This window comes from Salarias fasciatus, chromosome 16 (genome assembly GCF_902148845.1).
Source record: "Salarias fasciatus chromosome 16, fSalaFa1.1, whole genome shotgun sequence".
In the NCBI taxonomy this organism is placed as follows: domain Eukaryota; kingdom Metazoa; phylum Chordata; class Actinopteri; order Blenniiformes; family Blenniidae; genus Salarias; species Salarias fasciatus.
The window spans coordinates 24,143,143-24,164,685 of NC_043760.1; the positions used below are offsets into that span (position 1 = coordinate 24,143,143).

The following is a 21,543-nucleotide window of genomic DNA, read 5'->3' on the forward strand; positions in this document are numbered from 1 at the left end:
TTCATCATCATGGTCTATCAATAATGGAGGCGGCTATAAAAAAGTCCTGGGAGCGTGTAACGCATCCCAGAGCGTTGCCGTGCACTTGCTAAAAAGGAAAACACCCACCAGCCGGGCTCCTCGCCTCTCTCTGTCTGTTATGGTAACCTCATCTGTGCTCCAAAACAGCCCTGCTCTATCAGGCGGAACGGTCAGAGTGGGCGGCTCACCGCCGAGCGCTGCCCAGACGCGCACACAGCACAGGAAACTCGCTCTGTCTAGGAAAAGACCGGCCTCTGCTCTCCCACCAAAAGATGAAGGACGGGAAGTCATGGGCACTTCCTGTTCAGGCAGGATGGAGCTACTTAGGACAGTAATGCTGCTGCCATGGAGGGATGGTCCCATTTTCAGGCTGTGAAATCACTCTTTTGACCGCAGTGTGTTCTTTAAAAAACTGGCATGTAGAAACAACAGGAATGCTTGTCGTGCGAGAATTAAAGTGGATAAACTACATGTTGACAGCTGTTTAAAGTTTGCACTGACAACCAAGTTCCATTACACTTCAGGACAATAAACCAGAGCATTGAGAGCATTTCTCAACAGATCTTTCTGATGAGATACCAAAGTGCACGTACAAATACTGCTGAAAAACACATACATGAGAATAAACTTCACATAATCTTTATATTACATTTAGGCTACAATATAAACATGGATCTGTTTAAGCAGCCACGAAGGTGGAAATCAATGGATTACACAGTACACTGATTTTTAGAGTGTTAAATGTAATTTTATTTCCCACATTGCCACAAGATACCATTAAACAATAAATACTGCGACCAGACTATGAACCCTGGGATTCTATTCTGGCTCGAAGCTCAGATTTAACACTTATTTTGACGTGCGGTTAGAGCAGACTCCCCATTCAAATCCATGACGTTTAATCAGTTTTCATATGTGCTGGAACAGAATCGGCCTGTCTGGCTCCCGGATCATTCCAGTTGGCTTCGCTGCGGCAGTATTTATGCGTCCTAACTGGGGTCACTCCAGGCTGGATGGAGGGAAACCTTTTCTATAGTTGACTGAGTGCTTCATATTATCCCAAAACTCACGAGCTCAGCGGGCAAATTCTCAAGCTTTCCCACTATTAAATGCAAAAAAAAAAAAAAAAAAAAAACCCTCAGAGTGGCAAATCTGTTTTGGATTATTACTGGAAGTGCCAGGAGGCAAACCCAAACCCAGACAGACAAATTTTATAGGGAGTCTGGCGAGAGTGTTTTATTTCTCACTTTCCTTGAACCCAAACTGCAGAGCTTATAGAGTTTTTTTTTTTTTTTTTTTCTCTCCAGTGAATACACAGAAAAATACATTTTCTGTATTTATGGGATTATTGTGCATTATATGCATGCTTAGCTGGAAGACAGTAGACAAAAGTGAGCATTGTTTTTCCATTTTGCCTTCAACAATACAGTTTATAGAAAGTTTTTCTTTTTTTTTTTTATCCATTCTGGCTGTGGGACTGTGGAACAAAGGAAGGGGTAAACCCCGAACAGATCACTAAGAGTCACATGCTTCCAGTCAGGTAGAACATGCAAACTGCAGACAGAAAAGCCCAAGATAACATCACTCTGAATTTAAGCTGCTCGCTACATCATAAAATGGAAAACACCTACAATAACCTTTGTTTTCATATTGAGTTCACTCGCAGAATTATTTTCAAAATAAAGTTTGCTTTAAAGTATTTCTTCAAATAATAAATATTTTAAGCTCTCAGCCATTTTTTCTGTTGATTGGTTTTTTGTTATTTCTGTATGGAAATATGAAATCAGCTCTTCAGATGACATAACTGTTCAAATGTTTTTCCATCAATCGTGCAGCAGATTCATTCATTTTTTCAGAAGGTCCAATGTCTCCTGGATCCAATAAAACAGTTTCACAAAACTGAAGCACACCATTGCAACACATAAACTGAAAAATAAGCAAAAACTAGTCAAAAGTAAAATCTGAGTTAGAGCCAGAAAAAAAGGAATTTAGTCGATCGTTAAATAACAGCAAGAAGAGCAAAAAATTTGATTTATTATTACAGTTAAACTATTCTGAGGGCAGGTTTTACTGCTTATTAGTTTTAGTAAAGTGTGTTATTAGTTTGTCTCCCTGAGTGACATGGACAAAAATCATTTCAAGAGGGAATCTTGGACTGCTTCGTACCTGTGTAGCCGAGAGCTACACTCCCTTGACAAAGACATTTAAATCGCCATTTGGCACTTCCTGGTTTAAAACCAGTGTGATAAAGCACAGAGCTCTTTGGTTTATACTTACTAAATATAAACCGAGCTGTTGGAAAGTTTGACGGGGACTGAAGTTTGGCACAGCCTGGTCTCGCAGCTTTCGGACTCGTCCGACCCGGAGCCGGGAGAAGAGCCTCTTAATGGGCGTACTGGTTAGTAAAGCAGGCTCATGCATTATTGACCCATCTGCTCCCCCATAACTAACCCCCCTGGGCTGTGGCTCGCAGAGCACTCTGCTGTTTAGCAGCGCACTTTTACCGGGATGCTAACAGGCTTTGCAGTGACAGACAGGCCGGGGAATACGCAGGCGGGTCAAGCTGCTTAGACCTCACACAACACCGGCCCGTAATCTTATGACCGGCTCAGTCCTGCAGCCGACCTGACAGCCGGCATCTGCCGCATGACACGGCACGGCCACCCGCCTCTTTTCCTTTGAATCCGGCAGACTTGCGGGAAATTATTCAAAAGATTATCGAGCTTGATCCCGATGATCACTCGTCTAATCATGGCTGTACAAGGTGAATCCACCGAGTTCTGACTTGGCAGAAGAGAAGAGTGACAAATCCTGCAGCGCTGCATGACAAGACATGATTTTATCTTGGCAAAACCAGAATTAGGCTTACAAAACCAACACCCCCCCCCCCCAAGAAAAAAGCCCGTGACACACTTTGAATGTTTGCAAGGCGGAGTGCACACCCATGTGGGGTATTTCTTTGATTCCCACATCTGAGAAAAACACAGATGAAAACAGGTACAGAGGTGTGCCGCTGTGGGAATCTGGATCGAGGCATCTTACCAGAATAGTGTTGTGTGTCTGTCATACAAAGGAGGTGAAGGGGTCACGGTTTGTGTTGTTTTTAGCAGATCTGTAGCTGTATCACTGTATTTTACTTTCATGTATTGGTTCTTTTAATAAAAATCACAGCACTTCTTTCAACACGGTTAGAAAACCTACAATGAAAGGCTCTCAACCCGCCTGTGCATCCTCTGCTGATAGTCATCTGTGCCGTCAATGATCTCCTTGAGAGCGCGGACGCCAGACCATCCCTTTCCCCTCTGACTGCAGGGAGAGTGATCCGTGTTCGTACCGCTCGTGTTCAGCTAATAGCATCACGCCGCTGTAATGACGCCCGCCTGGTGCGCCGCTCCCCGAGGTCAGGCGCACCGCGGGAACACGGAGGATCTGAGCGTATCACTATTAGGTGGCAGGGCAGTCAGGACTATTGATTAGGATTACACAACAGCCCCCCAGCTGCCTCATACACTGTACACACACTAACTAAATGTGTCCGTTGATTTGTTATATACCCAGCAGCCGATACTTTCATGACATGACGACTGCATAAACACAGCAGGTTCGGATGCGAACTGATGTTTGGTCTTAGCAAAGAGAGTGATGCTGAAACAGTGGAAATCTCTCCATGATTTAAAAAATGGTTGCATGACATGGTTTGATTAAATTTTCAAAGTTCAACTGCCCTGTCCATGTGTCAAAATGTCTTTTGGCCAAGACACTGAACCTGGAGTTGCTCTCACTGGTGTGTGAGCACATTGCACGGCCGCCTTACCACCAGTGTGTGAGCACGACTGTGAACAAATGAATGAATGCGGCTAATAGTGTGAAGTGTGTTGACACTGGTGAAGCAGTAAAACGGGCTATAAACCACTGTTAAAAGTCAAATATACGCGTAATAAAGGAACAATTTATGGGGATCTTTTATCAACAACATTAGAAAGCAGAGATTTAACTCTGGTCACTGTTTTTGTTGGATTCAGTGCAGCTTTCTGGATATTGAGGCACAGTGAAGTGAGGACGCCCTCAGTCAGCATCAGGGCGTACACCTTGCTGCCTATCTGTGGCCATTTTGATTCAAAATTGAGTTACTTCTACACAAGTATAAACTTGGCCAATAAAGGCTGATTCTGAACTTTGTGACCTTTGTCATTTCATGTTGAAAAAGAGCAGAGAAACCTTAATGACAGAATATTTCTTGCCACAGTGAATCCTGGCGATCACCACGTTTAATTTGGCACAGGTTTCATGACGGATGACCTTCCTGATGCAGCCTGAGTAATTGGGGGTTAAGTGCCTTCGCTCCGGGATGCACAGCCATTACTCAGTGATTACCACTCGAACCAGCGAGAGTTTGAAAACCCCCAAAGTGTTGTTTTGTGGTCTCTAATAGCAACAGCAGGACAGCTGACGGAGGTAACGGTTCTCTCAGCACGTCCAGAGTATGAAGAAACAGAGGGACGGCTCAGGCGAGGCTCTGGCCTATCACAAGCCTCTCGGGTCAGAACTCCAACAATAAACAATGGGACTCGGAGCCGTGTGTGTGTGTGTGTGTGTGTGTGCATGTGTGTGTGTGTCTTCACAAAATGTATAAATTGTTGGGAGAAGGGAGCTGCACAGCACACTTGACTCAAAGAGGCTACAGCTGAGAAACGGCTGCAGGCGCAGTGGACGTACGAGTGGCGAAATTACAAATTAATTTTATTAAACTTAATCTTCACAGTTTTTTTTAAAAGATATTTAAAAGCACAACTACAATTGTATTCAAACTGTCTGGGTTCCCAGCTAGAATCAGTAACAATAGCCACAATCTCCTCTTTATGTGGGTGAAAAAGATGCCTCTATCCCTGCCGTGGTATTTACATGTTTCACGGAGGAATAATTAGGCGCTGCGTGGACAGCGGTCTTGTGTGCAGCCACATTCTTGACCCACTGAGACACTTCAGCAAACACATGAACTCAGTGATACGTCCACACATCCACACATGCAGGGACGAGGCCTGATGGGTGGCCAGGAGTTAAATATTTATACAGCATTAGAAGCTTCAAGTATGTTTATCCGACTCCAATTCAGAACTTTGCGTAGATAATATGATTTCACACATCCATCCTACTCTACAAGCACAAGCGCGCTTTCATGTAAAAGTGTTTGTCAACAGAAGAAAGTCCAGGACCTCTGCTCAGACTGCTGCAAAATAAAGTCCCATGCAGAGTTTTTAGAAGTTACTTCACTCCTTCTCCATGCTGATTTCCCAACATGCATACTTGTATCCATTTCTGCTCTCCTCCCTCAGGCGTCTCTGGCCGTGCACCAGAGTGAGAATGAATAAATAATATGAAGGTGTGGCTGGATCTCTGGGATCCTGACTCAGGATTTCATTTCCCTGACAGAGAGCCTGGACGGTGTCTGTTTCTGTTGCTTAGCAACTTTTTCCAGGAAAGCCGGGACAATGAGACGGAGCACTAAACACCCCTAAACACATGGACGCAACAAAGGGGTCGACTCCTTTTTCCTCTGGGGAAACTGACACCGAGGCGGTGCGCCACTTTCCAGATGTTGCAGGCCGGAGTCACACTAGGTTTTATGTCACTGTCACTGTGCACTTTGTAGCAGGAAACCGAAGCCGGGTGCTTTCTTCTGTCAGGAGATATTATGTCATCTCAGGGAAACGTGACGCCCTCATTGATGCACAGCACTCAGCTCTGAACAAGCACTGATTCTCCAGGGAATCCAACACGCATCAAAAAAAATGCCACAATCTAACATCATTGCACCTTCTCAACAAAGTCTAACTAAATCTTGTGAATAAGATTCAGATTTGAATGTGAAATGTAACACACACTCATTCATTCAAAAAGCTCATTCTATTCAACTCTGCAGCTATTATGACCCTAAACCTCAACACTGTGGGATTTCCACAAGTCTAAAATGAAGTGGGTGAAACCAAAAGTAACTTTCAAGTAGTCAAATACTCTGTATAATATACAGTACAAAATATTGCCTCCTGATAAACTAAAGGCCAAAGTAAAAAACGTAAAAATATGTAAACATAGAAAATTTGATATTTAAAATAAAATTGCTATGATGAATAAGTAAAACAGTAAAGTCACTCTGGACACACACACAGTTACACTATGAGAGCATACCAATATGATGCGTCCAACAAAGGCATTTCTCCCAGATCTGGCACCATCATGAGAAAATAAATCATCTTGGTGAAACAAAACACCAGTTATGGAATCTTCAGTCTCCCAAAGACACACCCTGATTCATTCACTCCAGAATCATGCTCACGACCATTTTCAACTCAGGGTCAAGCAGTCATGACAGGACCTGTTGTACTTCACCCAGACAGAGCTGTCTCCCCGCCCAGCTGGGCCACAGTCAGCTGTTTTGTGGTTAAAGAGTGCGTAAAAGAAACAAAAAAAAAAAAAAAAACGCGCCTGGATCCCTGCGCCACACACAGACCGGGGCACCAAGGTGGAGGAGGAGATGGAGTCAAGGTGTGTGTGGAGTACTTACAATCAGCACGGAGGTCCTCACCACTTCTGAGACACTTTGCCGGAGTTCGGCCGCGGTGCCAGGCTTTCCCAGCCCGCGCGTAAATTTCCTGGTCTCCGGGTGCGCTGGGGTGCCCATCACTGCGCGCCGCTTCCCATCGACTGCCGTCCAACCCGCGAGAATATAACGACACGCTTTCACATTCGTCGTTCATCCGCGTCTCCGATCCCCGCTACAGGCGCGCGCGCCACGAGTTTGGAGACGGCTCATGTTGCTGCTGGTTCACTCTCACTCCTCGATCCGCTCTTTCACTTTTACGCTCCAGCGTGCTGTTATTGTGCCATCCGAGAGCGCTGCCCTCTCCCATCCGACGTACTGTTGTCACAATAAAGTATCCTCTCGAGCACGGTTTCATTGGCCGTCCAGCGCCACACAGGAGGTGTATAATCGGGTTTCTTCCGCGCGCACTCCGCCCCTTACCGGCTGGAAGGCCTGCCCACTCCGCTGGGCCTGGAGCCTGGACTTTGGACTGAGAGCAGCTCCACTATGAATGACTGAGTCAGAGTCAGGCCAGTGACACAAACATCACAGCACGAGGAGGCATTTCTTTTGTCAGAAAACAACAACTATGAACTAATAATTTGGATTTTTGTCCTCAATAAAGGGAATAAAAACAAAATCTCCTCTAACATCAAATTAATCTGTTCTGGCAGCATGCCAAGAAATCAGATTAGTCTGGTGGTTTTGGAAATGGGCACAGTGGATTCTTAGGGGGCATTACAATCTGTATAAAATTAACAAAATGCACAAGATCGATAGATTGTGCAACCAGAGCAAGGCACTTGACCCCGAAGCTCTCCGGCCGCTGTGTAGTCGCTGTACACTGCTTCCTCGTGTTGGCTCAGTGCAGAGATCAAATCTTTCTGTGCATCTGAATGCGTGACCAATAAGCCATTGTTCTTGTAAATAAGATTTTAAGTCAAACATTTACATAAAGCAGCTTAAATCTTTCCAGAGCTTATCAAACTCCAGTGACGGTCTTCCCACTTTGAATTCAGAGCACGATTGAGTTTGCATATTCTCCCTGTGCTTGGATGGGTTATCAGCTGTTATGCCACAGTCTAAAAACAAGCATTTAACCCTGATGGATGGACCCTAACCCTGAATCCAGCCAGAGTCAGCCGAGATCGATTCCAACGCCCTGAAACCATTAGTTATACAATTTAGTCTGCAAGGACTGATGGAGGATACTGATCTGACGGAGCAGAGGCACGAGGCAGGAACAGAGCAGGATGCAGAACATAAAGTCACTTGTATTAATTTCACGTGTTCAAGGCTTCAGTTTATTCTCATCCTCCACTCAGACGCAGAGGTGCAAGAACTTGGCGTTCAAGACTCTCTCAGGTGGCAAAACAAGTGCTTGTGTTATCGTGAGTGTGAAACAGGATTGCTGGGCATTCTCTTCATTTTTCAAATTCCAGGAGTAACTCAAAGACAAGTCCTCTCTCAGTGTTGGGTCAAAATGTTTGATTTGTTTTCTGATCAGGCGTTAATCGATTCATGTGTGTGAAATACAAAGTTAACAAATAAAGTGACATTCAGAATAAAGGGTTCATGTCATTAAATTCTGCAATTTGAAAAGAAGTTAGTTCAGCATGAAGAGATCTCTCAGTGCTGCAGAGCTGCTGAACCCACATCCTTGATCAATGATGCCATCTGTAGGTCACAACCATAAACACACTCCCCAGCTTCAAAGAAAACCAGTCACAAAACTTTCAGCTTATAAGTAAGATTTTATTGCTTTCATTTCCAAATAGCTCTCTAGTTTTCTGGTAAAAAAAACTCTGCAATTCCAATCAGAACTGAGGTTTTCCATCTCATACACTTCACTGCAAAACCCTGTCAAATGCATATTTCCATCCAGGCAGACCCGCGGAGGGATCCGTGTTCGGGAGGGCGGCGGCGTTTGGAACTGAAAGTTTCTATTTCGTTTCACACTTAACTTTTAAAGCTTTCAATTACACTTACCTTCATAATACACTGATTATGAACATGTCAGGCTTTGTCTCATATCAGAGTTAATTAAAAAAAAAAAAAAAAAAAACAAACAAAAAAACCCCCCAGCTCTCTGAGAGCATTCATACAACAAAGATCAACAAATAGAATATTTACTTTACTTGAAATGGCATTATTGGTGGTGTCAGCTACCCCGGGCCACACTATGATCCGTCCTAGGGTTACTGTTGTCTATAATACCAGAAAATAATTTCAATATCTCCTCGTCGACCCTTTGTGCTGGGCTGGGTGTGCACGGCGCACTGAGCGTTAAAGGGTGGCCTGTTTTCACGGTACACAGAGGACAGTCCCGGTCCTCCTTGTAACAAAATAGCATCAAAAAAGTCCCGGACGCGGTTAAAAACCAGTTTGGCACTGAAGATACGGGACCGTTTTCAAAGCAGCCGTGTTCAGTAAAATGAACAAATAGACAAAAATGTTTATGACAACGCAGCGTGAGAGTTTACCAATCTAAGAAAGAATACTGAGGATCTATATCGACGTATTCCTGCTGTAAAAACAACCAATGGCAAAATGTAAAACCAGAAAGATAGGAAGTGGTTCAGACCATTTAGAAAACAGTATAAAATGACATCCTTAAAAAGAGGTTTCAGAGTTGAGAGTAAAAATGCCAAAAAATGCAGTCTCTGATGCAGTCTAAACCAGCGGACGTGTCACCATTAAAGCATTAAAAAGCACCAAATGTGCATGGACACATGTACAAATGTCCCCAGATATGCGTAGAAAAGAAAAGCCGAGAGAGTCCAGGAGGTTCGGGACGGGCGGCGGCCGGGCCGGGCGAGCCGACTCAGAGGGGGTGCGGCTCTTTGCTGTTCAGGGCCCGAGCGCGACCGGAGGGGAGCGTGGCGCTGCGGATGACCTCCATCCACCTGCAGGGCAGAGAGAGGCTCTCCGTCAGCCGAGACGTAAAAAAAAACACTGAAGAACTTTTGAGGCGAGCGGCGGCGCGGCGTACCTCTCGAAGGTGTATTCGCTCTCTGATCGGAAATAGTAGACGTGGGACTTAAAATGCAGCTTGAAGACGTAGTCCTTGTGGATGTTCTCAGACTCGGAGGGGACGGTGACGGAGTAACCGAGCAGAGGGAGGCTGGCCAGAGGATAATCATCCTGCAGAAGAAACAGGAAGACAAAGCAACCGGCTGAAAGATTGACTTGAATTTTAACGCCTATTTAATTTCCCTTCATGTAACTTTGTATGAAGCAAAACACTCATCAGCCACACGTGATTCCTTTCTGCCATTTCAACTCAACAGAAACACTATTTACTTGAGATTTAATGCACATAAATACAAATATTGAATGACTATTGATAAAGAACTCACAATATCCATAGTCTGGAAAGTGTTTCCTGAGGCATGCAGTGAAATAAAAACAAAAAAAAAAGAAGTGCCTGGGAAAATGTGTTCAGCTGTGAAGTGACACACAGTTTGGATATTCTGCACTGAGATGTGATGCTTTCAGGGAAAACAGAGCAGGGGAAGCACGGCGCTGGACGGACGAACGGCAGGACACAGGAGTGTGCGTGTGTGTGTGTGTGTGTGTGTGTGTGTGTGTGTGTGTGTGTGTTCCTCACCTGGTGGGACTTGTAGAAAAACAGGCTGAAGTTGGTGAACACCACCCAGAGCTTCTGCCAGCCGTTGCTGTTCTTGAATTTCCTCAGTAAGTTCCCTGAAAGCTGATTCTGCAAAGACAAAGATCACAAGCTTGATTCTGAAACTCGCCAAAGTCACACAACACAGTTCTGCTGAACACTGAAAAATATCAACTTTTAAACCTTTGACCTTTTAAATGTGCTGCAAATTCACAGGTGTGGTGCATTCTAGATCTTTTTAATGGTACTTTACTGATTAAATATAATGGCTTTTAAACCGAATCAACACGTTTCAATGATCATCTTGTTTTTCCTGGAATAAAATACCATTAAGAAGCGCAAGTGAACACTGAGCACAGGTCTGGCTTTCTGTTAATGTTTGACGTTAAAATGTCTGATCCGAACATGTGAGAAGAAAGGAAGTTCATATTACAGTGTGACCGCTATCAATTAAACTGATTTATGAAGAATCTATTTCATCAGACTAAGAAAAGTGTTTCGTTTATTTATTTATTTTTTTTCAAGTGTTTGACGAAACAAATAAATGAGCCGTAGAAACAAAGCCACACATGGGGCCCCCCCCCTCCTGTCTGCCTGGCTACTTTACCTCTAGACTCCTGCAGGATTCACTAAAGGAGAGGCTCTGAACTCGGTACCAGCAGATAACAGACAGAGGCACTGGTCCCTGGCCACTCGGGGGCCCCACCGGGGGGGCCTTATTCTCACTGACTGGACTAGGCTCCTCTACCGCGGAGGAATTCACAGACGTGTGAGAGCGAAAGAGAGAGAGAGAGAGAGAGAGAGAAAAAAACAGACAGGGAGGGAAGGAGGGACAGAAACACAGAGACTGAGTACGTGAAACACAGGCATGCAGTGGCAGGGGTTAAACACGGAGGCCGGCGGAGTGTCCGGGCACGGCTGTGAAGAGGACATCGTTACAACCACAGAGGAAGAGCAGAACGAGATCGGGGCCGGGCCGGGTTGTAGGGGGCGCTACAACGGGATCCGTTCTGTCAGTGAGAGACGAGGACGATCAGCACGTCTACCAACTGCTCTCTCTCTCTACACAGAGACAACCGGAGGTGCCGAGTGGGGGGAGGGGGGAGAGAAAAGGGGACAGAACCACATAGAAAAGCCACAGTTTCCACTTTAGATTAGGAGGCAACGTCAGCCAAGAAGGAGGGAAAAGTGGGAACGGTAACCTCACCGAGACTGAACAGTAGAAACGGTTGAAATTTCAACCTCAGTTTCAGACAGAAATAGTCTAACCTGGTTTGAAGGTAGACAGAATGTGCACAAGTAGCAGCGGCATCAAGCCGAACGGCGCTTCGTGTTGTTTGCTGCCTGTATTTATCATGTTTGCTCTCCCTATCACGGTTTTCACAGGGATGTTTTCAGCAAATAAAGCTCTAAAAACCAGCTGCAGGCTCCCTGCTCAGCACCGAGCTTCAGGCCCAGAGGGGATGCTGGGGATCAAACCTGCAACTTTTGGCCCCAACTTTTAAGCCACTGATATTGTACTTTGCATGGCACATTACTTAAGGAAACACAATAATGTAACCTCAAGGACACAATGAGGACCTGATTCTGAAATGAACCCCAGGAGGTCACCGTTCCCACCCAGAGGTCATCAAAGTGAGTTCAGCTACAGCACAGAAACAGAGAAAACAGCGAGGCCGGAGGTGGGAGGTGTGAGGAGGAGGAGGAGGAGGAGGAGGAGGGGGGTGCAGGTCTGGGGCTGGGCCGATACCTCCACGGATATGCTAAAGTCCAGCATGGACACACTGGTGTTCCTGTGCCAGCACACGTGCACCATGGTGTTACCACGGTGGGCGGCCGGCTTGTCCAGCGAGGTGTGCGAGGCTGTCATGTCGTCCTCGGACTCCGCCTCCACCGAGGAGTCCTCCGGGCATTCTGGGAAAGTCAGGAGGTTGTTACTGCGAGGCAATGAGCGGGACGGTGAGGGAGGGAGGGAGGGAGGGAGGGAGAGAGAGGAGCTAAAACACAGACAGTGTCAGATCACTCACAAGTCAACGCAGCTCTGCTGTTTTCAGTCGGCTGGGGAGCTTTTTACACTTTCTCCACTCACTGTGTCGCATTCTGCCGGATAACTGGGGTGAAGCGTTCACGTCCAGCCGTGTGTTTGTGCGGTAACTTACTGTTGTCCGTCAGATTGCTGGTCAGAAGGTCACATGAAGGCCCGTTGCTGGTTGTTGCCATTTCTATCGCCATCTTAATGTCCTCCATCCACTTCTCCATCTCCGCCGAAGAACTGCGGCAAAACAATCGGACATTTTATTTCTACGAGGTGGTTAGGGATCACGGGATGAACCGATGGTCAGAAACAGTCATGCTAACGAGAAGAGACATCTGATTTCATCTTCTGTTTTAAACTGCACGGGGTCACCATCTGCAATAATCACATGATTTGTATGTGTTTGACATAGATCCATAGATCACATCTCTCACCTCGCGGCCACAACCACCGACTGTCGCTGTGCGACCAGCGTGAAGGCGTGAGGCACGCCCCACTCGTCCTCGCTCTCTCTGATCTGCAGAGACACGGAGAAGACATGAGAGAGCCGGAGTATCTGGGACAGCGCGGACCGAAATAGACCGAGAGGTGAATGAAGGAGGCAGAGATGAGAGAGAAGGATGTGTGAAAGTGACTGAATGAACGGGTGTGTGTGTGTGTGTGTTGGAGCAGATGCTGAAAGGACTTCAGCTGTTCGAAGCAGCTTATTTCCAGTAATGATGAACTGGTGGCAGCTGTTGGAGCGCCGTGCGAGCCGCGTGCGGACGGAGCACTTACTGTCATGCCGTGGAGCTGCAGCTGCCCGTGCATTTTGAACTGATTGGTCGCCGTCATCCCTCGACTTGTGTATAAGATGACGTCATTAAACTGTCGCCGGAGAGGCGGGGAGAGGGGGGGGGACAGAGGAGACGAAACACGTAGATTAACCTTTCAGAAGAATGCCATCCGGTCTGCTCCGTGTTTAAACCACCGGTCCAAATGTATATGATTCAATAAATAAATCTCTGCAGGCACAAACAGCCTGCCATAACACCGAAACCGATTATTCTTTTCGGTGCAAGTTTATAATTCACATGCACGTGTAAAACACATGATAAAAGTTTGCATTTCAGATGTTTTTTTCTCTCTCCCTGCAGGAATTCTTGTATCTGCTCTACATCTGCCAACACGATCTGGGTAATGTGTGTCTGGAGAGGATGAAAGCGTGCTTGTTTTTCTGCTGAGATCACCGAATAACCAGATTAGCGACGCGGAGTGAAGGCGGCCGGGTGTTACCAGGAAAAACATTCTTTGCTGCAGGCCTTTCCCAGACAGTTTGCTCAGGCAGCCTAACCTGATGAACTCCTGAGAAGGAAAACCAAGAAGCATGTGCCGGTTATTAACGCGCCTCCGATCAGCCTCTCGTGGTGAAACAATAGATCTGACATTCACTTCTTGACCGTTTTTTGAACTCACCCTCCCGGGGACAACGAGATTGTCAACGCCGATCAAATCCTTCCTCAGCTCCAGGAGCTTCTGGAAGTTCTCCATCTTGATCAGGCCTCCCTGGAGCTGCTCCACCACCTCGGACACGTCCGCCAGAGCAGCTGCACGACACAGACCCCACGTTACCGACTGTAGTGTGAAACTGAAACCGGCTTCAGTTAAAACGTGCCAATCCTGCACCTCGACTGTCCCTGAAGTCCACGTGTGTGGCCGGGTAGTGTTTGCACAGGCGCTCCAGGATCTGCTTGTAGTGAACGAGGCGGTGCAGGGGCCGCAGGATGAAGACGTTGAGCGGGACGTAGCAGACCTTCTGCAGCTCGAACTCCCTGCACAGAGCCTCCAGCCGGCGGGACGCCCGGCAGGCCTTCTCCAGCTCCAGCAGGACTTCGGACTGCCGGCTCAGACTGGCTGCCAGGGGCTGCAGACAGGGAGCCACTGTGAGTCAGGAGGAGCGCACCATTATGACTGGAAGTGTGTGAAAGTTTCACACCTCACCTTCAAACCTTGAAGGTTCTTCAGCAGCACGTCTCCGATGCGCTGGTAATCTCCTTTGATGTGTGCATTTGAGCGCCCTTCCCTAAAAACAAACAACACGTTTAAAAGCTGAATAAATGATTGATTGTGATATTTATATTCTTTACATATTTTGATCAATTTTCAAACTGTAATTGACCTTATTTTACAGATTTTTTCTCTATGAATATTGCGATTTCATTTAAATGAACACACACACTGCTTTTTCGTGCTGCTCCCGGACGCCCTTAATATTCCTCGTTTCGCCCTGAGCTGAATAAATACCTGTCGTTATCATAAACGACGGTGTAGTAATCCATCAAGCTACACAAAAGCGCCTAAAGGTCACTGATCATGTAGATGAGTTTTTTTTCTGTGTACGATGAAAAAAAGTCCAGAGGGGACTGTCAAACTTTGAGGAGCCGGACCGACCAGCAGGTGTCTCCCTGGAGCACAAGACTCTCCATTCATGATGATCTGCTGCCATTACTGTACATATTCCAAATACTTCTTAAGGTGGTGCAATCTTTTGACAGCAGCTCCCGAGCAAAAAAAACACCTCAGTCTGAAAAACCCGTCTCGGCTCAGCGAGGACAGAGCGGCTTCCAGTCGTATTTATTAGAAGAAAGACACACATTACCCATGTTTGTGCGTCCAAAGGCACAAAAGAGACGCATGTAGTGTTGAAGGATTTGCATACATATTTGAATGTTGGGTTTTATCAGCAGGGCTGGGTGCGATATAATTTCCTGCTTCAATTTGGAGCTTCAAACGAGTGGAACTACCCACTGTACACTCTGGAATGGAAATAACTGTGTGCAGCACTGACGGTAAATTTTAACAGCTTGACGGATTTTATGCATCACTGTAGGCGTGCGTGTGTGTGTGTGTGTGTGTGTGTGTGTGTGTGTGTGTGTGTGTGTGTGTGTGTGTGTGTGTGTGTGTGTGTGTGTGTGTGTGTGTGTGTGTGTGTGTGTGTGTGTGAGAGAGAGAGAGGGATTCAGTATGTGCTAGATAAAGCACCACATCATTAAGGAGATCAGACAGCAAAAACCCACAGGCAAAAAAAAAAAAAAAAAGCCGGCTGTGGTGCAGCATGACTGTTGCCATGGAAACGGTGGCTCCTCAGGTCAACTAATAGGACCGGGTCGCCCTGGCAGGCTACCCGCCATTAAAGCTTATTTAAAAATACAAAAAAATAAGGTGGGAGAGGAGTTGTGGATGAATTGAAGCAGAGGCTCTCGGCCTGCGGGGAAACGAGTCTCACCACAGCGCCAGCCGCTGCTCCACCTCCCTGAGAAAGCCCGTGTGGAACTTGTGCAGAGGCTCAAAGGTGGAGAGGATGGTGCTTTTCAGCGAGTCTGGAGTCGCCTCGTCGTCTCCTACGGCCCTCTGGAACGACTGAAACCGCAGAGACGGAGATTTACACTTGGAAAATCGTTACGTTTCTGAAGATTAGAAACAAAGATCGACACATTCAGTTCAGACTACAGGTGCAGCTCAAAAAATAAGGCTCAGAAAAGTTCATAACAGAAATTGCACTGGATTAATATGCATGAAAAACCTAAACAGCTCTGCTCCTAATCCTGTTAAAAAAACGTGGAAGTTCTACTTTCTCACAAACACAAGCAGTCCTGTTCAAGATCACGTCACATTACGCCAAAGCAGGTTTTCCTTTCCGGATCTCCTGGTCGCCCGTCGCGACGGTGACATCTCTAAAATCCCCTAATTGGTCGAGGATGAACGGAAACATGAGCGTTCAAGTCTTTCCTACTGCTGGCGTTTCGTCGGGTCAGACGCGAGTGGAGCGACGCGAGCTGTGTGTGTGTGTGTGTGTGTGTGTGTGTGTGTGTGTGTGTGTGTGTGCTCTGCGTGCGACGGGGAGAAAAACCGCTTCGTTCGGCTGACGTGATTGGAAAGGGAAGTGGGCTTTAGGAAGAATGAGTGTTTCTAGAGGGCCCTGAGATGAAACACCAGCTGTTGTTCAGATGACTTCACCCTCAACAGCACCAGCCAGCGTACGGGAAAAGGCACTTACACACACACACACACACAGAGCGGAGGGAAGATTAAGGACACAAGCCGACCCAAATATTTATGAGATGTGTGAGAGCCTCTAAAATTTTCAGAAGAAGAAGAGGAGGAAAAAAACCTTTTAAAAGCAAACAGTGAAAAGTGAGCGAGGCGCTCTCCGCACGTGCCTCAGCTGAAGGGGGAGGTACGGGACTTTTAATATCCTGTTTACTGCCGCGTTTACCTTGAGATACCGTCACATGAAAACGCGCCCATATGTTCGCGTCGAGCCAATAAAATCTCGATTATTGGACAGAAACGGAGAGTTACGCTGAGGAAGACTCAAACTTTGCCCGATAGCTCTTCAAACCAAGGCAGTTTAGTATTCACAGCCTTGAACGAGGCGGATAAATGTATTTCAGAGCGTTGGGGATGAATAAAAAATGAAATCGCAGCTGCCAGAAATATTCCTAGTGTCATTGCACCGGCGCTGTGTTTTGGCGGGCCGCTCTGCAGTGGAGCAGCTAACCGGAATAATCAATGTTTTCTCCCCAGAGGACGGCGGCGAGGGGAAAACAAACAACGGAGCGGCGTGTGTTTGGTGTGTCTTACCACCGTCACCACTTCCAGGTCCTTCACGTACGTCCTCTCGGTGGTCAGCAGCTCCTTGGCGATGAAGTAGGCCCGATCTGTCGGAAACCTCTGAGGATTCACAGAGAGAGCGCGTTTGTGTCGACGCCAACGAGACGACGAAGGCAGAGCTCTCCGGACGAGACTCGCCGACCTTCCTCCGGACCTCGTCCTCGTCGTCGGTGCGGACGCTGCAGGCGTCGTTGAGCAGCGGGCTGGTGAGGGGGGACGGCTGCCGGCCGTCGGGGCTGTGGCCGCACAGGTCCAGGGACTTCTGGCCGTTCACCATGCCGTGGGGGTGTCCCGGGGAGGACGACTGCTGGGGGCTGCCGGGCGCCGCGGCTGCACGGAGAAGACACGTCAAGCTCGGCATGAAGACAACAGGTCAGACATGCCGAGCCTACAGGAGGTCAGAGGTCACAAAACACAGATGCATGAGCAGTAGACTAGTTAAAGAGTGGAAAATTGATCTAAACCATTCCAGCTTCTTCTCAAATACGCTCCTGAATTTCTCTGTATGCAGAATTTTTCTCAAAAATGGTTAAAATTAGACTGGAAATAACTTAAACAAATAAACTAAAACATTTAAAGCATTTTAACAAAACTTCTATATGTGGCAAAAACTTCTCGCTAAAAATATGACAAATTCAGTGACGTTCAGAGACAATGTATTTCTGCTAAAGTATGAAAACAAGGAGGACTGGACTCAATCAGATCATGTGTAACATGAAATATATGGCGGTTTCACAGTTTGTAATGACATTGTATGAAATGCCCTTTTCCATTGTGGTGTACAGATATTGAAAAGTACCTGACAAATTCCCCAACATCTCATTCATAATCCATCAAATCAAAAATCCTCCCAGTGTTTGACCTTTAATCAGCCACTCCAAACAGCCGGGGTTAGAAACACCAGCCGTGACTCACTCCACAGGCCAGACAGCGCACCGCGTCAATCCACGCACAAGCCGAGACACATCCCGCAGGACGCTGGAGGCCAGACGGCTCACTGTACCGACAGAGTTACCGTGTTTTAGCCATTTCCTCAGGCCGCCATCCTCCGGTGCGCCGGCACAGACAAACCGTGCGACTCGCGGCTGCAATCAGCACAACAACTGGGTCTGAACACTACAGAGGAGCTGAAGCAGCTACAGGAACGACACAGACGAAACAAGACAAGTTCTAATGAGCACCAGACTCCACAAAATAAACCGCTCCCAAAAAAGTTCAGATCTTTATTGACTTTATTTACATCATTAAAAGGATATAAAGAGTGAGAAAAGCAGCACGAAGAGGCCCGAGCCCAGTGAGTGAAAGAGAAGCAAGCAAAAAGAAAAGAGGCTTCATGCAGAACGCTCTTTCCCTGTCTATTATATAAAAATAGGTTTTTATATAATTCCAAATAAATACAGTCTTGTTGTTGTTGAAAATGACAGAAATATACATGAGTAAATAATTACAATTAAGTGAGTTTTTTTTTTTAATTAATCATTTACACACTAAAAAAAGTCTTTAAATGATTTCCTATTCTTACAATAACATTCTCATATGTTCATGCATATACATAAAAGTGAAAGTGCGGTGAGTTGAGAGAGAGCGCTACCTGTGTGTTACAGTACATGCAGCAGAGGACGTGCAAACAGCAGGCAGGGAAACGTGCACGGAAAAACACACATGCAGCCAAGCAGCGTTCAGCGGTGACCAGCAGCCTGAGTCAATACGACAGGTTTATGGAAATGATTACAAGCCGCATTTCAAGAAAAGGCTGGGGCAACATGTGAAAAGTAAACGGAGGCAGGATTCAGTGTTTTCATCACTTTATATCTGACGGCAGGGAAATAACAGCGATGGCTTCACGTGGCGTCCCGGAGGTCAGGGCAGCTGGGAATCGGAAGCTGATTCAGGTTTTCTGAACCATTTTGTAATGGCGAAATGTTTCGTTTTTCCTCTTTTTGCTGTTTCTTTGTTTCTTCTTTTTTGTGGGGGTAGTAAAAATATAAGAATATATGGAGAAATGAGCGGAATTGAAAACGAGTGTATTTAACCTCCGTCTACTTTCACTTAGAAAGATTATTTTTACTTTTCGATATATTTTCTAACCTTATTTAAACTAATTGCTTACAAATATTTAACAAACTTTGTTTTTTAATGTCACTTGCTAAACTTATAATTTGTCTGAGGTGTGTTGCTGTCATCACAATTTAAAGAATTTTTATTTTTAATACTTAATATTAATAACATGTCTGCATCCTGCTGGTTTCCCATGATGCAACAGCCTTTTCTTAAATTGGCTTGAAGGATTTCTTTCACTTAAGAACACTGATGTGTGTGGGACAGTTCTGTGCACCATAGAGGAGCCTCACACTGCAATTATCCAGTAAACTCCAGTATTTGCATTTAAATTCCATGTTAATTCATATGGAGAAACATCCAAATACAATCTCCAGTATCTCTGAGCGTGCTTTTGAGGTCAGAGCTAAAAATGTCTGGAAGCCTCACAAAAGCATTGAGGGATGATGGATGAGCCCACAGACTGAGTGCTTTGCCCTAAAAATGCTTTATACACACAAAAACACAAAGTTCTGCTGCTGTTTTCCAGCTTATTCCCAAACTCCTGTCCGCCTTAACCTGATTATGTTTGCTGGATGATTGCAGGAAGAGGGAATTCAGAGAAGAGCGGCGTCCCGTTTTACATCCCCGCTTTGAAAACACAGTGAGTGACAGAACAGGTTTACATGCAGTTAGAGAAGGGGAAAAAAAAAAGAAAACAACATGAGAAATGAGAGACAGAAACATGCTTTCAATGGACAGAAAAGAAAAAACATACACAGATCTTTTTTTTTAACAGATAAAACAAACAAACATGAAAATAGACGTGCAAAAGAAACTGAGGAGAATGAAAAATAAAGATTTTTTTTTTTTAAATTAGGGGTCTTTTGAGGATGCCCTTTTCTGATTTGCTGGTGCTCCTACATCTTACTGATAAAACATAAGGTAACCGATAACATTTTCTGCCTTTACAATCGATAAATCAATCAGTTGGCTCCATGTCAGCAGAGATCAGAAAGGAAAAAAAACCCACAGCGATCAAACGCTAAAGTTACTATTTCAAACATATGGACCACTTCGTACCCCAACATCAAAACCTTCAGGCTGAACTCCTCACAGCGGCCACGCACCAGATGCTAACATTAAAGATCACCGACAACAAATCCTAAGAGAATTATTACCAAAGACTTCACATGAGAAACAACAAGCACGATGAATACTATTTATAAAACTGTTCAATATTTTACCAACACTTTGGTGTTTGGAGTTTGTGGAGTGATATTTCACAGAAGGAAGTCATAAGGCAGCTGCATGGAGAAACTCAGCAAAAAACACAGCCTCGAGAGCGATGCCGACCACATGTTGATCATCTCTACAACTCAGCCAAAAAACGCTCCGCGCTAATTAATTCCTAGCGGCTCAGTCTGGACGAGGAACAAGGCACGAGTTCAGGTCTGCACAGATATTTCACTGTAATGAAGGAAAGCGTTAAGTTGCTCCCGACAATGAGCGAGGGAACGTTGTGCGGAGACTTATGTCTGGAAAGTGCTTCGAGTGCCGCGCGCTGTGAATCAGAGCGGCAAGGAGATCTGAGCTGTCAGCCAATGGACAACGCCGCAATCACGGGATCTGCACCTCAACCAAACCCTTCCGATTCAGAAGAGATGTTTGGAGGTTCTCCGTACGCTAACAGCTAAAGATCTGTCCCTCGTCATCGCTGAAGGCGTGGGAGGCGTCCTCGTCCGCCTCCTCGTCCAGCTGCAGGCTGCCGAAGGAAAACTTGTTTCTGGGGATGTGGGTGTTGGAGCCAGAATCCGCCGGATTGCCGCACATCACGGGGCTGCCGCCGCCCCTGTTGCCCTCCAGCTCCGACTCGCTGGACTCGGAGCCGCTGGTGGTGGGGCAGTCGTTCACCGGGACCCCCCCCACCTGCCTGGCGCCGGGCGCCCCTAGCCGCCGGTGGCCCGGGCCGCTGCGGCACCTGCCCGGGGCCGAGAGGCCGTTGGCCATCATGCGGCGCTCCAGGGCGGCCATGCGTTCGTCGCGGGACAGGACGGGGGGCGGCCCCTGGTGGGGGTCGGCGTCGGCGTGGTGTCGGGATTTGTGGAGCTTCTGCGAGCGGGGAGACCGACTCGGGGCCGGGGAGCAGCGGCCGTCCGAGAACTGAGGGGGGGCGTAGCCGTTCTGCTCGGAGTGGCCGAGGTGAGGCGCCTGATGGGGAGCGTCGTGGGTCGGCGTGGCCGCCGCCCCCCTGGAGCCCATCATCTGCGGAGCGGTGAGAGGACCGCCGCCGCCCTGCCTCTCTCTGGGGAAGACGCCGACGTCCCCCGCCTGGCTATAAACCGGACTCGGCTCCACCCGCTGATACGCCTGCCTGGTGGACAGGTTCAGCTCGTGGCTCATGCCGAGCGGCGAGCGGGACTGCGCCTCCCTGTACCTCATCTGACCCAGGAAGTACTCCTGCTGGGCCCCGTTGACCCCTCCTCCTCCTCCTCCGCCGCCGCCGCCTGACCCCCTGCGTTGCGTGACCTGCTCCGCGTAGACGTGGTTGGCCCTGCTACCCTGGTCCCTGCCGGCGCCGTAGACGCT

At 46.9% G+C, this 21,543-nt stretch overlaps 2 protein-coding genes across 6 annotated transcripts in view; both read right to left on the reverse strand.

Annotated features, from left to right (window-relative positions):
* LOC115402819 (dedicator of cytokinesis protein 9) overlaps positions 1 to 6,918 on the reverse strand; it is a 66,434-nt gene extending 59,516 nt beyond the window's left edge. Inside the window, exon 1 of one of the 2 annotated variants that reach the window (XM_030111390.1) lies at positions 6,584 to 6,918. In XM_030111390.1, the coding sequence (XP_029967250.1) occupies positions 6,584 to 6,700 (117 nt within the window). In that variant the 5' untranslated portion in view covers positions 6,701 to 6,918. The remainder of the gene's footprint in view (positions 1 to 6,583) is intronic. The other variant, XM_030111389.1, reaches the window with a different exon arrangement.
* Positions 6,919 to 8,335: 1,417 nt separating this feature from the next.
* Positions 8,336 to 21,543, reverse strand: part of LOC115402820 (FERM, ARHGEF and pleckstrin domain-containing protein 1) — a 46,673-nt gene continuing 33,465 nt past the window's right edge. For 2 of the 4 annotated variants that reach the window (XM_030111395.1, XM_030111394.1), the window contains 14 exons: positions 17,060 to 17,247; positions 16,888 to 16,977; positions 15,530 to 15,663; positions 14,245 to 14,326; positions 13,930 to 14,167; positions 13,720 to 13,850; positions 13,540 to 13,608; positions 13,042 to 13,131; positions 12,699 to 12,781; positions 12,389 to 12,501; positions 11,980 to 12,143; positions 10,212 to 10,319; positions 9,594 to 9,745; positions 8,336 to 9,507 (listed from right to left, as the gene is read on the reverse strand). In XM_030111395.1, coding sequence (XP_029967255.1) covers positions 9,426 to 9,507; positions 9,594 to 9,745; positions 10,212 to 10,319; positions 11,980 to 12,143; positions 12,389 to 12,501; positions 12,699 to 12,781; positions 13,042 to 13,131; positions 13,540 to 13,608; positions 13,720 to 13,850; positions 13,930 to 14,167; positions 14,245 to 14,326; positions 15,530 to 15,663; positions 16,888 to 16,977; positions 17,060 to 17,247 — 1,724 coding nt within the window. In that variant the 3' untranslated portion in view covers positions 8,336 to 9,425. Of the gene's footprint in view, positions 9,508 to 9,593; positions 9,746 to 10,211; positions 10,320 to 11,979; positions 12,144 to 12,388; positions 12,502 to 12,698; positions 12,782 to 13,041; positions 13,132 to 13,539; positions 13,851 to 13,929; positions 14,168 to 14,244; positions 14,327 to 15,529; positions 15,664 to 16,887; positions 16,978 to 17,059; positions 17,248 to 21,543 lie in introns of all 4 variants that reach the window. The other 2 variants (XM_030111393.1, XM_030111392.1) reach the window with 1 other exon arrangement.